Source organism: Mus pahari, chromosome 14, assembly GCF_900095145.1.
Source record: "Mus pahari chromosome 14, PAHARI_EIJ_v1.1, whole genome shotgun sequence".
NCBI classification, from domain to species: domain Eukaryota; kingdom Metazoa; phylum Chordata; class Mammalia; order Rodentia; family Muridae; genus Mus; species Mus pahari.
Window position 1 is genome coordinate 40891620 of NC_034603.1, and position 13050 is coordinate 40904669.

At 52.0% G+C, this 13050-nt stretch overlaps 1 protein-coding gene across 2 annotated transcripts in view; it reads left to right on the plus strand.

The window, feature by feature from the left end:
- Itgae (integrin subunit alpha E) overlaps nucleotides 1–13050 on the plus strand; it is a 57085-nt gene that overhangs the window by 16282 nt on the left and 27753 nt on the right. Inside the window, exons 3-15 of one of the 2 annotated variants that reach the window (XM_021212949.1) lie at nucleotides 4126–4223; nucleotides 4958–5025; nucleotides 5350–5467; nucleotides 5678–5809; nucleotides 6774–6889; nucleotides 7402–7553; nucleotides 8739–8892; nucleotides 9481–9631; nucleotides 10051–10118; nucleotides 10867–11005; nucleotides 11609–11748; nucleotides 12039–12179; nucleotides 12764–12988. In XM_021212949.1, coding sequence (XP_021068608.1) covers nucleotides 4126–4223; nucleotides 4958–5025; nucleotides 5350–5467; nucleotides 5678–5809; nucleotides 6774–6889; nucleotides 7402–7553; nucleotides 8739–8892; nucleotides 9481–9631; nucleotides 10051–10118; nucleotides 10867–11005; nucleotides 11609–11748; nucleotides 12039–12179; nucleotides 12764–12988 — 1702 coding nt within the window. The remainder of the gene's footprint in view (nucleotides 1–4125; nucleotides 4224–4957; nucleotides 5026–5349; nucleotides 5468–5677; nucleotides 5810–6773; nucleotides 6890–7401; nucleotides 7554–8738; nucleotides 8893–9480; nucleotides 9632–10050; nucleotides 10119–10866; nucleotides 11006–11608; nucleotides 11749–12038; nucleotides 12180–12763; nucleotides 12989–13050) is intronic. The other variant, XM_021212950.2, reaches the window with a different exon arrangement.

Sequence of the window (13050 nt, forward strand, 5' to 3'; positions counted from 1 at the left end):
AAAGCCTGGAGGCTGTCCTGAGCAAGGGAGATGGCTAAGAAAATGCCTGACACTGAGTGCCATGGAGGATCATGGGAGAGGTTGGCTGCACCTCATCGCATGGAGTTCCAGAAGAGCTAGAAGAGTTTGAAGCAAGAACAGTGAGAATGTGATCAAAGATTTTGGCTGCTGGAAGATAATTAAAGTTGATGTTTGAGTCGGGTGCGGTGGCATATGCCTTTAATCCCAGCACTTGGGAGGCAGAGGAGGGCAGATCTCTGTCAGTTCAAAGTCAGTCTCTTCTACATAGCAAGTTCTAGGCCAGCTAGAACTACACGGTGAGAGTCTATCTCAAAAACCAAAACAAAACAAAACCATTGACCTTTACTGCATTTTGTTTTGGTAATTTTTGTATTGACATAACCATATATGAAAGTTCACGCATCATCTATGTGTGGTTCAATGTATGCTCATAAAACATGCCATCCATATAAGCAACATCTGGATCAAAAACATCAGGGCAGCCACACCTTTAGAGGCAGGGCCTCTCTGAGTTTGAGACCAGCCTGGTCTACACAGTCAGTTCCAGGACAGTCAGGGATATACAGAGTGACCACGTCTAAAACAAAACAACCAAACAAGCACGAGGAAAGTCTCCTGGGAGCCCTGGGCTCTGCACCAGACACCTCCCATTGTCAGTCAGCCCTCCCACCCTGACTCTGTGCTTCTGTCAGTTTTGCCTGGGTTTTTAAAAATATTTATTTATGCTATGTATATGAATACACTGTAACTGTCTTCAGACACATCAGAAGAGGGTATTGGATCCCATTACAGATGGTTGTGCACCACCATGTGGTTGCTGGGAATTGAACTCAGGACCTCTGGAAGAGCGGTCAGTGCTCTTAACTGCTGAACCATCTCTCTAGCTGACCTCTGCCTGTTCTCTCTCTCTCTCTCTCTCTCTCTCTCTCTCTTTCTCCCCCCTCTCAGATTTATTTATTTATTTATTTATTTATTTATTTATTTATTTATTTATTTATTTCATGTATATGAGTACACTATAGCTGTCTTCTGGTGAGAAGAGGGCATTAGATTCTATTACAGATGGTTGTGAGTCACTATGTGGTTGCTGGGAATTGAACTCAGGATCTCTAGAAGAACAGTTAGTGCTTTTAACCTCTGAGCCATCTCTCCAGCCCCTCTGCCTGTTTTTTTAGCTCGATATAAATGTTACAACAGAACCCACTCGGTCAAGCCACCCTCAAACAGCATTAGGTCCTCCAGGGCCTCCAGCCCCATTAGTGGTACTGTCTGAGGCTGGAGTTTTGCGTGGTGTCAACTGCTCTGATGCTGAGCATGGGCCCAATCCCCCTGGCACTTCTACTCCACAGCCAGGGTGACTTATTTGATCAGGTTTATAAAGGGAGGTTGAGTTTGCATTTTGTTTTCCAAGTTATTTGCACTACATAAAAGGATTTTAGTCAAGTTAATCTGTGGCCATCTCCTGCCTCGTCATCTTCTGCCACTACCCCAGTGGGTCCCTTACCAGCCCTAGGCTCACAGTCTTACTGTCCCCTCCCTTAGTGGCCCAAGGGTCAAAGTAGATGGGAGGGGTATTTGTGTTTAAAACTCTCAATGAATAGGGTGCTGGGAGCTGTCAAGAGATGGGGAACCTAGTGGGGCTCCTGAACACCTCCCCGAATACCTGCTAACGCAGAGGGGCTTGGGGGTTTGCACTGTCAGCAGGAGGATGTGGTGGTGACAGTTCTGGGTTTCTGAGCCTGCAGCAGGGGGCAGGAAATGCACCAACTGATTGGCCCAGCTCACCATAGAGAGAGGAACAGGCTGATAGCTGCTCTCATCCCCAGGGTGAGGGTACTGTGCCCCTCACAATTCCTGCACTTTCTAAATTATGGAGTAAGACTGCCAGCTGGGAAAAGAGGGGAGGTGGATGAGACATCCTGGAGTTGTACCCAGTCCAGAGCGGATCCTGGAACCTGGGGATGGCAGCAGATGGCAGCCTCTGTCATAACTGGTCCGTCAGTCTGTGGTTAGCTGGTTTGCTTAGTCACTAAGTCAGCAAGCCTGGAGGCTGCCAGTCATAAAAGGGTTGGGAGCAACACAGACTGGGCCTTAGGCCACAGGATTGCACATTAAGGATGACCATCTTGGGGATCTGCAGTGTGCAGCTGCATGTGGTGGCCTCTAGAGAGCTCATAACCAAGGTAGAAACAAAGGTCAGGCATGGGAGTGGGAATCCAGTAGTTAGGGCGACTGGAGGATTTGAGGGGGTCAGGTTGTACCTTCCTTTGGGAAGGGTCCTGCGGAGCTGGTGCCTGGGAAGGCTGCTCTGCAGGAAAAGGGAGGAAAGGCACCACAGGGAGAAACAGGATGGGCATAGGGCTGTTCTAGGTGCTCTGAGAAGGAACATAGGTGTGAGTGGGCTCATCTACTGTTGGGAACAGGAGAAAAGGGACTGGGCCTGGGCCAAGACAGCCTGAGGAGAGAGGCAGAGTTACTGAACAGTGACCTAAGGACTCAGGCACACACCATTGTCATCTATCCCTCTGTCCAACGCCCCAAATCAACCCCTCAGCCATTGCCTGTACAGCCATGCAAGCCATTCAATGAGTGTTTACTGAGCCTTAATACTGTTCTAGGAGGTGTTCTATGCCTTGGGGAATTACGTGACCGACAAGGTAGACAAGGCTATGGGGGAACTGGCTTGGTGGAGGAGATGGATGACACATAGGTAAATCAGGAAGCAAGCTACTGTCTGGTGGTGACGAGTTCTGAGCCGGGAAGCGTCAGAGCAGGGTAACTGCAGTGTGAGGTGGGGCCCCTTGGAGAAAGCAGCAGGAGTGGGTGGCAGCTACACAGGGTACAGGGGTGAGGATGAACCAGTTTTAGGGAGTGGAAGGCCAGGCTTCCAGGCAGAAAGGACAGCTGGCCCGTGGGCCTGAGGGGAGAAAGGACCAGGACCTGAAGTTGTTAAAAGCCACAGCATACGCTGCAGGTCTTTCTCTGAGTGAGCAGGGCAGGTTGGAAAGGTAGAGACGGGGTCAGATCCCACCTGACCTAGGGGCTGTGATGATGGCTTTAAGAAAGACAGTGAGGGGTTAGGTGTGGGTCAGGGGTAGAGCACTTGCCTGGCCTTGGGTGTAATCACCAGCACCACCAGAAAGACAAAAGAAAGAGAGATGCCTGGTCTTTATTCTAAGTTGGGTGGGGTGGCACAGTCCTTTAATCCCAGCACTTAGGAGGCAGAGACAGGCGGATCACTGAGTTTGAGGCCAGCCTGGTCTACAGCCAGGGCTACACTGAGAAATCCTATCTTGACGAAATAAACAAGTGTCTCATGGTAAGAGCTGAGCAAGTAGAGACAGGGCCCCATGGCTGCCCCCCCCCCCTTGTGCTATCTTGTCTCCTAGGCTTCCAAAGCCACGCTGTGACCTTTCAAAAGCGCAGACTAATCATGTGCTTCCCCTTGACAAAGCCCTCCATAGCCTCCTGTCACCACGAAGGCCTTGGACTTGACTCACAATGACCAAGGCAGTCTTCGGATCCCCTTCCTTCCCGCTCTGCTTGCAACCCCAGTCATGTGTGTGCAGTTACCCCAAGTGTCAGGCCAGCCAAGCCCCAGGCCCCACGGAGCAGCGTGATAGTGACTGTTTAAGCTGACCCTGTCCTCCGCTGTCTTCTTGGACTTGAGATGGGAGGCAAGAACTTCACAGCAGGATTGACATCTCCTCAAGCTGCCTTCATCAGCTCCCTGAACCTTTAGTTCCTAGTCAGGAAATGCTAAGGACAGATGAGCAATATGTTCCAGTCAACTTTGCCCTTCAAGGGACTGGCGTTCTGGTTGGTGACTTCCTGGTTCTCCACTTCCATCCCACAGGACAGGGGTCTCTTCTAACCACCAGAAGTGCTCCAAACAGTCAGACAGGCAGACAGATGTCGCATTGGACTGTTTCCCTGCCTGGAGCCATGTAGAAGTAGAGGCTGACTAAGTGCTTTCCCAGTAATGCTGAGTCTGCAGGCCGGGGCTAGAAAGCTGTCTGTCATACCCAGGTCTGGGCCTGGACAGGCAGGGAGGGGAAAGGAGATGTCAGCCAGCTTATCTTTGCATTCTCCTCACCTGCTTAGCCTCCTGGTAGCCAGACGCAGCTCCAACAGGAATACAGCCGCCCTGTATCGATGCGCTATATCCATCAGTCCAGATGAAATTGCTTGCCAGCCAGTGGGTAAGCCAACCCCACCTCCACAGCGTGCTCCCCAGGACTCCTCTTAGGAGCCTCACATAATCTCAGCTCAAACTATTCCAATCCCAGTCCTGCCTGATCCGGCCCAACCACTTCTGGCCCCCAGCCCCAGAGTGAGCCTTGAACCCCAGTGCCTAGGCTCATGTTATCCACCACAGCCCAGCCTGACTCTCCGGAGACAGTCCTAATGACAGATCTGGAGCCAACACTCACTGAGTGCTCTCCATGAGCCTGGCACTATGTTAAGTAACGGGTTCACGTTTTCATGTGTCTCTGTGTGTTTACGTGTGTTCACATGGGCATGTGTGGAGACCCAAGGCTGACACTGGGAGTCTTCCTGGATCTCTCTGCAGATAAACATTCAAGTCCACATCCCGCGGCCAGCCCCCATGGCCTTAACTCAGAGCTCACAGGCACCTACAGCCTGCTGACCCCCGCCCCCAGTCCCACACACACCAGGAGCCCCTTGAGAAGCCCCAGGAGGCAGTCATTTCTGAATCCCCATCCCTGGTTGTCAAGGCTAGGCAGTGGGGTCTTTGTTGAGATGGTAAAAGGGGTTGGGACAGGGACTGCATCCTGGCATACCCAAGCTACTCAGGTCCATGGAACCTCTAGCTTCTTGAGGCTGTTGACATCAATATCCCCGTGGCCCTGACCTTGGGTCAATGGTGGGCTCCCAGAATCCCCTTCACCCTTCCCTGCCTTAACTGTTTCAGAGCACATCTGTATGCCAAAGGGCAGGTACCAGGGAATGACATTGGTCGGGAACCACAATGGTGTTTTGGTGAGTACATAGGCAGGAGGGCCCCTGGGGGATTGGTGCTGGCTCCTGCGGGTGACTATGGGGCTGCCAAGCCTATTGTTATGCTGTCATCTATCTGTGGTCTAACTTCTGTAGTGATGCTAAGTCTGACCCAGCCAGCGCCCACTAACTGCATTTCTGCCTCTAGCACTTGATACCTGACCCTGAGGAGTGAGGCAGCTGCTCCTCTGTCCTCTAAGTGGTTGAGCCACTGTGTTCTGGAATGGAGACCACAGTGGCTGTGACTAGGAAGTATTTGGCTGACCCCGCCCACCTGCCTGCTCCTTCCCTTCTCCCTCTCTCCAGGTGTGCATTCAGGTACAGGCCCGGAAGTTCCGCAGCCTCAACTCAGAGCTCACCGGTGCCTGCAGCCTACTCACCCCCAACTTAGACCTCCAGGCCCAAGCCTACTTCTCTGACCTCGGTAAGGATCGGAGATTCTCTGGCCTTGGACCGGAGAAAAAAAGGGGATCCAAGGAGACACAGCATCTCACAACAGAAGCAGACAGACACTTGTCCTAGCACGGGACAAGCAAGCTCAGGGTCCTTGTCAGGGACAGTTAATGATCCCTGTCTTGGCAGCTGTCCCCAAGGCTTCTTTTGACTCTGTGCCTTATCTGTATGCGTCTTAAAGAAGGATTCCTGGATCCAGGAGCACGTGTGGACTCTGGTGACTACTGTAGAAGCAAAGGAGGCAGCACAGGGGAGGATAAGAAGTCAGCCAGGAGACGCCGGACAGTGGAGGAGGAAGACGAGGAGGAAGCTGGTAAGAGGAGGCAGATTAGGGGCCTTCATAATGAACCCCTAGGCTAATGGCCTCTGGAATCAAGGCGTGTTCAAACCTAGAAGATGGGGAACAGTGGCCAGGTCCTATAGGTATGGCAAGTCCCAGCCATGTCTCTTCAATTAAAAAAAAAAATTTTATTTACGTGTTTGTTCATTGTGTGTTGGGTGTGTGCATGCGCACATGTGCCAAACACACTCCTGTATCACAGCGCATATGTGGAGGTTAGAGGTCAACTTGCAGGAGTCAGTTCTATCCCTCTACAGTGTGAGTTTCAGAGAATCAAACTCAGGTCATCAGACTTGGCAGCAAGCTCCTTTACCAGCTGAGCCCTCTCACTGGCCCTGCTTATAGATGGGGAAACTGAGGCCACCAAAATGGGAGTGATTCCCATAGTAGTCAGAAGGTCAGAACCAGGTTCTAGATCTCTCTTTACCTTTAAGGTAAGAATTGAATTGTGGTAGTACACACCTTTTTTTTTGTTTTGTTTTGTTTTGTTTTGTTTTGTTTTGTTTTGTTTTTCGAGACAGCGTTTCTCTGTGTAGCCCTGGCTGTCCTGGAACTCACTTTGTAGACCAGGCTGGCCTCAAACTCAGAAATCCACCTGCCTCTGCCTCCCATGTGCTGGGATTAAAGGCGTGCTCCATCATTGCCTGGCTGTACACACCGTTGATCCCAGCACTCAGGAGGCAGAGGCCAGTGGATCTCTGTGAGTCGGAGGCCAGCCTGGTCTACAGTGCTAGCTCTAGGACAGCCAGAGTCTTGGGGTACAGGGTGGGAAGGGGAGAACTCCATTCTCAGGAGCTTCCCTGGCTGCTTCCCTGAACTGAACCACAGGCAGGGAGTCTGAGTATTTTGTGTATGTGGGTGGGTGGGTGCCTTACAGGGCAGAACATGCTGCCCTTATTCCTGCCTGGAATCTCACCCACGCCTTCATCCTGACCAGGCACTGAGATCGCTATTGTCCTGGATGGCTCAGGAAGCATTGAACCCTCAGATTTCCAGAAGGCCAAGAATTTCATCTCTAACATGATGAGGAACTTCTATGAGAAGTGTTTTGAGGTGGGCTTCCTTGAGGGCTGGGTTCTCATCATTTATGCACACATCTGTGTCTAAGTGCCAGCTTCAGAATGGCCCCCCTTCGTTTGCTCATAGCTCTTCGGGTATTTTTGCTGAGCTCAGCTGGGTGACTCTTCTGTCAGTTTTGCCTGGAGCTACCACATTGCCATAGGTATCTGCTTGCCTGACTAGGGATGGATGGCCTGAGATGGCCCTACTCATTTGTGGTGGTCATGAACACTTCAGTGTCCTAATACATTTTAATGTCCCACTGGCCAAAGGTTCAGTGACATGCTGAACCTATAGTCAGTATAGAGGGGTCTTCATGGGGACACAGATTCAGGGAGAAGTCGCTCTGCTCTGCCTGTGCCTGCCTGGCTGGAGGGTTCCCTTTGCATTAGCGTCTCCTTGTGAGCAGGGACCTCAGAGTAGACAGGAGCTTTCTTCCCGTGCTTCTGGGACAGAGGTGTCTATATTACAGTTCAGTAACCCCCTCCACCCCCTCTGCTCTCCAGTGCAACTTTGCCCTGGTGCAGTATGGGGCCGTGATCCAGACTGAGTTTGATCTTCAAGAGAGCCGGGACATTAACGCCTCCCTTGCCAAAGTTCAGAGCATCGTTCAAGTGAAGGAAGTCACTAAGACCGCCTCAGCCATGCAGCATGTCCTGTGAGTCCAGTGCCTCGGAGACGCTCTGTGGCACGGTGTCGAGAAGGACGGCTGGGCAGAACTGTGGGAGGAGGAGGTTAGGGTGCTGAGAGGGGGAGGGCCCAGGAGAAGGCTGCTGGGCTCCGATCCTAGCTGCTCTTGTACAATCTTGGACAAATTACTTAGACAACTCCTCCTCCTCCTCCTCCTCCTCCTCCTCCTTCTTCCTCTTCTTCTTTCTCTTCCTCCTCCTCCTCCTTCTTCTTTTGGCTTTTTTGTTTGTTTGTTTGTTTGTTTTGTTTTTTTTCAAGACAGGGTTTCTCTGTATAGCCCCTGGCTACCCTGGAACTCACTCTGTAAACCAGGTTGACCTTGAACTCAGAAATCCACCTGCCTCTGCCTCCCAAGTGCCGGGACTAAAGGTGTGCGCCATCACTGCGCATTTACTTAACCTTCTGTGCTTTGCTTCTTCATTTCTAACATGAAGATAACACAAATTGTTGCGTCTTAGGATTTTGTGAGAATTAGTTAAATTATGTACTATATTTATAATACTGCCTGGTGCATAAAGACCTGAAACTAGGCAAGGTGGACACATATCTGTAATGCCAGCACTTGGGAGACTGGGAAGTTGTGCCTCAAACCCCAAAAGTGAATTTAAGGACAGATCTATATAGCCAGTTTCGGGACAGCCAGTGCTACACGGAGAGACCCTTCCTCAAAAAAACAAAAACAAAAACAAAAAACAAAACGGACAAACAAAAGTCAAAACAAACAAACAAAACCCCACAAAACAAGCAAAAAACCCAGAAAGTTCAATGTTTTATAGAAGTAAAATAAAAAAATATATATTGCCTGTTCTTTTAATCTAAAATTCCATACTGGTTACACATAAATGGGGCAGACACAGTGCTCTTAGAATGGGGAGCAGATGAAGTGTATCTGAGCGGCTTATGCCTTGCTGTGTGATGCAAATCCGTCCTCTTCTGGGCCTTTGTTCAGGGAGAAGTCACTCTGCTCCACCAGTGCCAGACTGCCTGGAGGCCTCCCTTGGCGCTAGTGTCTCCTGTGTGCAGGGACCTCAGAGTACATGAGTGCTTTCTTCCTGTGCTTCTGGGGCAGGGGATCCTTAACTTTAGCTGATCAGTGAATGAAAACTTACCCAGAGCCTTTCAGACAATTGTCTCCATTCTCTCTCCTGTTAAGAGACAATATCTTCATTCCAAGCCGTGGCTCCAAAAAGAAAGCATTGAAGGTCATGGTGGTACTTACTGATGGTGATATATTTGGGGACCCTCTCAAGCTTCCAACTGTCATCAACTCCCCAAAGATGCAGGGTGTTGTGCGCTTTGCCATTGGGGTAAGCACTAAGAGCCGGGAGGCAAACCTGACTCTGTATAGACTGGGTAAGGGGGCAGCCCAGTAGAGACTTCTGGAAGCAGTGTATCTAAACCCTCTCTACTCACAGTTACTCCTCTTCTCCTGGCCACCTGCTCTTACATGCCTCCCTCCTTCTTGTGTCCTACAGAAGGCTCACCCCGAGGTGGGCATAGCTCACTGGCTGAATAGGATGGGGAGAGCCTGTACGAAGGTTCCTAGGGAGACCACTGAGCTGAGTCCTGGTAGCTAACATGGACATCTAGCCTAATACACAAGGGAAGGTCATCAGGCTCTGTAGGTGGGGAGGGGATGCTGAGGAAATCCAGGTGTGTCAGGCTGCCAAAAGTAGAGCTTTATTGGGAGTGAAGGACAACGAACAAGGAAGGAAGGAAGGAAGGAAGGAAGGAAGGAAGGAAGGAAGAAAAAGGAAGGAAGGAGGAAGAAAAGGAGGGAGGGAAGGAGGGAGGTAGCGAGGGAGGAAGGAAGGGAGGAAGGAAGGAAGGAAGGAAGGAAGGAAGGAAGGAAGGAGACGGTGATGGATCACTCACTGACTGGGGTCTTCATGCAGGTGGGTGATGCATTCAAGAATAACAACACTTACAGAGAACTGAAGCTGATTGCCTCGGACCCCAAAGAGGCCCACACTTTCAAGGTGACCAACTACTCAGCTCTGGATGGACTGCTGAGCAAACTGCAACAACGCATCGTTCATATGGAAGGTGAGGGCTCCCATGGACCTTGTGAGAACGCCCCAGCGTTCAGCAGGACACCCTCCTCGAGACCACCTCCCTGAGACATAGCTGTTAACCTCTAAAATGGCAATGGCACCCCCAGTCCTCCCCCCTCCCTGAATCTGGGAAATTCTGCTGAGCCAGTGGTAGAAAAGCAAATAAGACCAGAACAGAGTCCCAGCAGGCACTTACAGAGGAGGAGACAGAGGCCCAGGCAGACAACGTGAACTGCCCAGGCTCAGCCAGCCAGTACTTACTTAAGCACAACCCAGACCTCAGTTCCCAGCTCAGTGCACTGTTCCTCCAAATAGCCATCCCTTTGGGGGCCTGGCCCAGACGGCCCCTCCTAGACATGCCTTACCTTGCCAATTGGCACAGCGTGTTTCACCAGATTCCTTGGCTTCCAGGTACGGTTGGAGACGCCCTTCAATATCAACTTGCACAGACTGGTTTCAGTGCCCAGATCCTGGACAAGGTTTGTGGCCCACTCAGCACTGGCAGGTTCCCTAAGATGTGCCACCGGGGACTGAGGGGCTCCTGGTTCATAGTTTCCCTGTGGGAGTGTCTCTGGAGGAGTCTAGCTTCCCCAGTCTGGACCACCGAGATAGACAGGAGAATAGTGGTTTATTATAGGAGGTCACCCTGTGTGCTTAAAGGATTGGAACACTCTCTTAGCTGTAAGGACTGAGATTCGGCTTCGGTCGAAGTGTGTCAGGAAAACAAGTGGTTTGATAAAGCTGAGGCTTTGTCCAGTGTGTGGGAGAAGAGGAAGCAGAGGGGGAAGAAGGAGGGGGACAATAGACAGAGCACCCACTAACTGGGGCCTCTGTGCAGGTGAGAGCTGAAGTCAGTTATCCCAATGCCATCTGCGTGTGCACATGCGCATGCACACACACACACACACACACACACACACACCAACAGGGGCCCCAATAGGCTCATACTGCAGGACACAGCACCTTCACACAGCACAGGGGACAAAGTGGGAGGCTAGGAGCACCATCTTACTTGGCCATATGCTCAAAAATGCTCACTATCTGGGTCCCAGGATACCTTCTAGAGCTTGGGTTACTCACCGGACTCATGAGAACACAGCAGAAAACCCAGTATTTGCCAACCCATCTTCCTTCCTGGTCGCTGAAGACCCTCTTTGTCCAGGAAGTTTTGCTTCTCTGGCCCCTGGGTCCCTCCCACTCACTTGGTGCCCTCTGGGTCCTCTGCAGGGGCAGGTGTTGCTTGGCACTGTGGGGGCCTTTAACTGGTCTGGGGGCGCGCTGCTCTACAACACACAGAATGGTCAGGGCCGCTTCCTAAACCAGACAGCCAAGGAGGACTCCGGGGCTGCACAGTACAGCTACCTTGGTAAGGGCAGGGTCTGGTGGATGCAGGTGGGACAAGGGTGGGGCCTGGAGGTGGCCGAGAGAAAGGGGGCTCTAGGAGAGCAGGAGGGTGGGGTGAAGGCGGGGCCTGGATGGGGAAAGTGGAGCCTGGAGGGCAATGAAACCTAGCTGACAGATATGGGAGGGTAGGGCCTGAAGGCTAGGAAGGGGCGGGGGCTAGAAAGCAGTCTTGGGGAGCTAACTCAGGGACAGGCTGGTGTGCATATTAGGATTCCTAATGAAGACAAGTTATGGGCAGTCTCTTGGCTCACACATCATCAGGCTATCAGACCTTAGCTAGGGACTCTGATCCTGAGAACAGGGTGGCCTTGGGCTCTGAATAAGAGGAATCAGGACACCTCTGTTAATAACAGTCATGGGTACCCCTCCCCATCCTTCACCCCGGTCTTCACATACAGAGCTGGTGTGCCGAAGGGGTGCAGTGTACCATGCATGTATGGGGACACACATGCCACTGTCAGTGCAGAACTGACTTCAGTGGGAACATGTGACCGGGAAGATGGCATTGAAGGGAAAGACTGGAGGTGGGGAACAACTGTGTGCACTCACACCACTCTGGCCCCAGGTTATTCCCTTGCGGTTCTACACAAGGCCCACGGCATCTCCTACGTGGCAGGGGCTCCGAGGCACAAGCTCCGTGGGGCTGTGTTTGAGCTCCAGAAGGACAGAGGGGATGATTTTGTGCAACGGCTAGGAGGAGAGCAGGTACCTCCTGGAGAAGTCACCTTCCCACCACCTGAGGTCCTGGGGAGAGGGATGGGCCCACCCTGGGCAAGGCTCAGGTCTGGGTGTAAATCCAGTGGTTCTCGTGTCTGCGCCCTCTGTGGGGACTCAGCTATTCACCCCTAGTCCCCTGTGACCCCAGAGATCAGACTGATCTGGAACAACTCCCGCTTGGTGCTCCAGGAAGAGCACAAGCAACAGCTGTAGCTGAGGGGAGGGTGTAGGGGGGTCTCCCCAAGCTTGGGAGTTGCTGAGTTCTTTCTGGGCTGTAGATGGGGTCCTACTTTGGCTCTGCGCTGTGCCCTGTGGATATCGACATGGACGGGACCACAGATTTTCTCCTGGTGGCTGCTCCATTTTACCACATCCGTGGAGAAGAAGGCAGAGTCTATGTGTACCAGGTGCCTGAGCAGGTGAGAGTGTTCGGCCTCAAGAGCTTGCTGAGGCTGTGCCTGCTTAGGTAGCAGAGGTTGGGGAGCCTGGGCCCTATATCTGCTTGGTGGGAGTGGAAGTGCTCATGGGTGTTCAGCGTGAATGGTGGGTGTATGGCTGTCTTTTGTTTCTTACCTGGATGGTTGCTGGTAGTAGCATCTGCCATAGTTGCCCATAGATGGAACACTCGCTCTGGTCTCACTGTTCCTCACAGCAACTATTTGACAGTGGCTCTCACTGTCACATGACAGATGAAGAGGATGGGATTCAGTGAGCTAGAGATGCTGAGCCTTGCTCAAGCTTTCCCAGCAAGGGTATGGGAGAGCTGCAGCTGGACCCTAAGCCTCTCTATTGCTGACACAGCAATACGTGGGGATAGAGGGACCGGCTCCAGGTCCTGGACCTTACGACACTGGCTTTACTACGGCCTGTTCCCTTGTTTTTTTCTCAGCCCTAGACTCCTGCCGGATAGTGGGGACCGATGAGGGAACATGCCCTCCGGGTGGTCCTGGGATGGTTGCCTACATGCCTTTCTTGGGAACTGAGCTGTCGCTTCACTTTGCAGGATGCTTCCTTCTCCTTGGCACACACTCTGAGTGGGCACCTTGGGCTCACCAATAGCCGCTTTGGCTTTGCCGTGGCAGCTGTGGGGGATATCAACCAAGACAAATTCACAGATGTGGCCATTGGGGCCCCTCTGGAGGGTTTTGGGGCAGGCGATGGGGCCAGCTACGGCAGCGTGTACATCTACAACGGACACTCAGGTGGCCTGTATGCCAGTCCTTCCCAGGTAACTATGCAAGGGCTTTCCTGTTTCCTCTCTGGGGTTCAAGCCTCTCACAGAGAGAATGA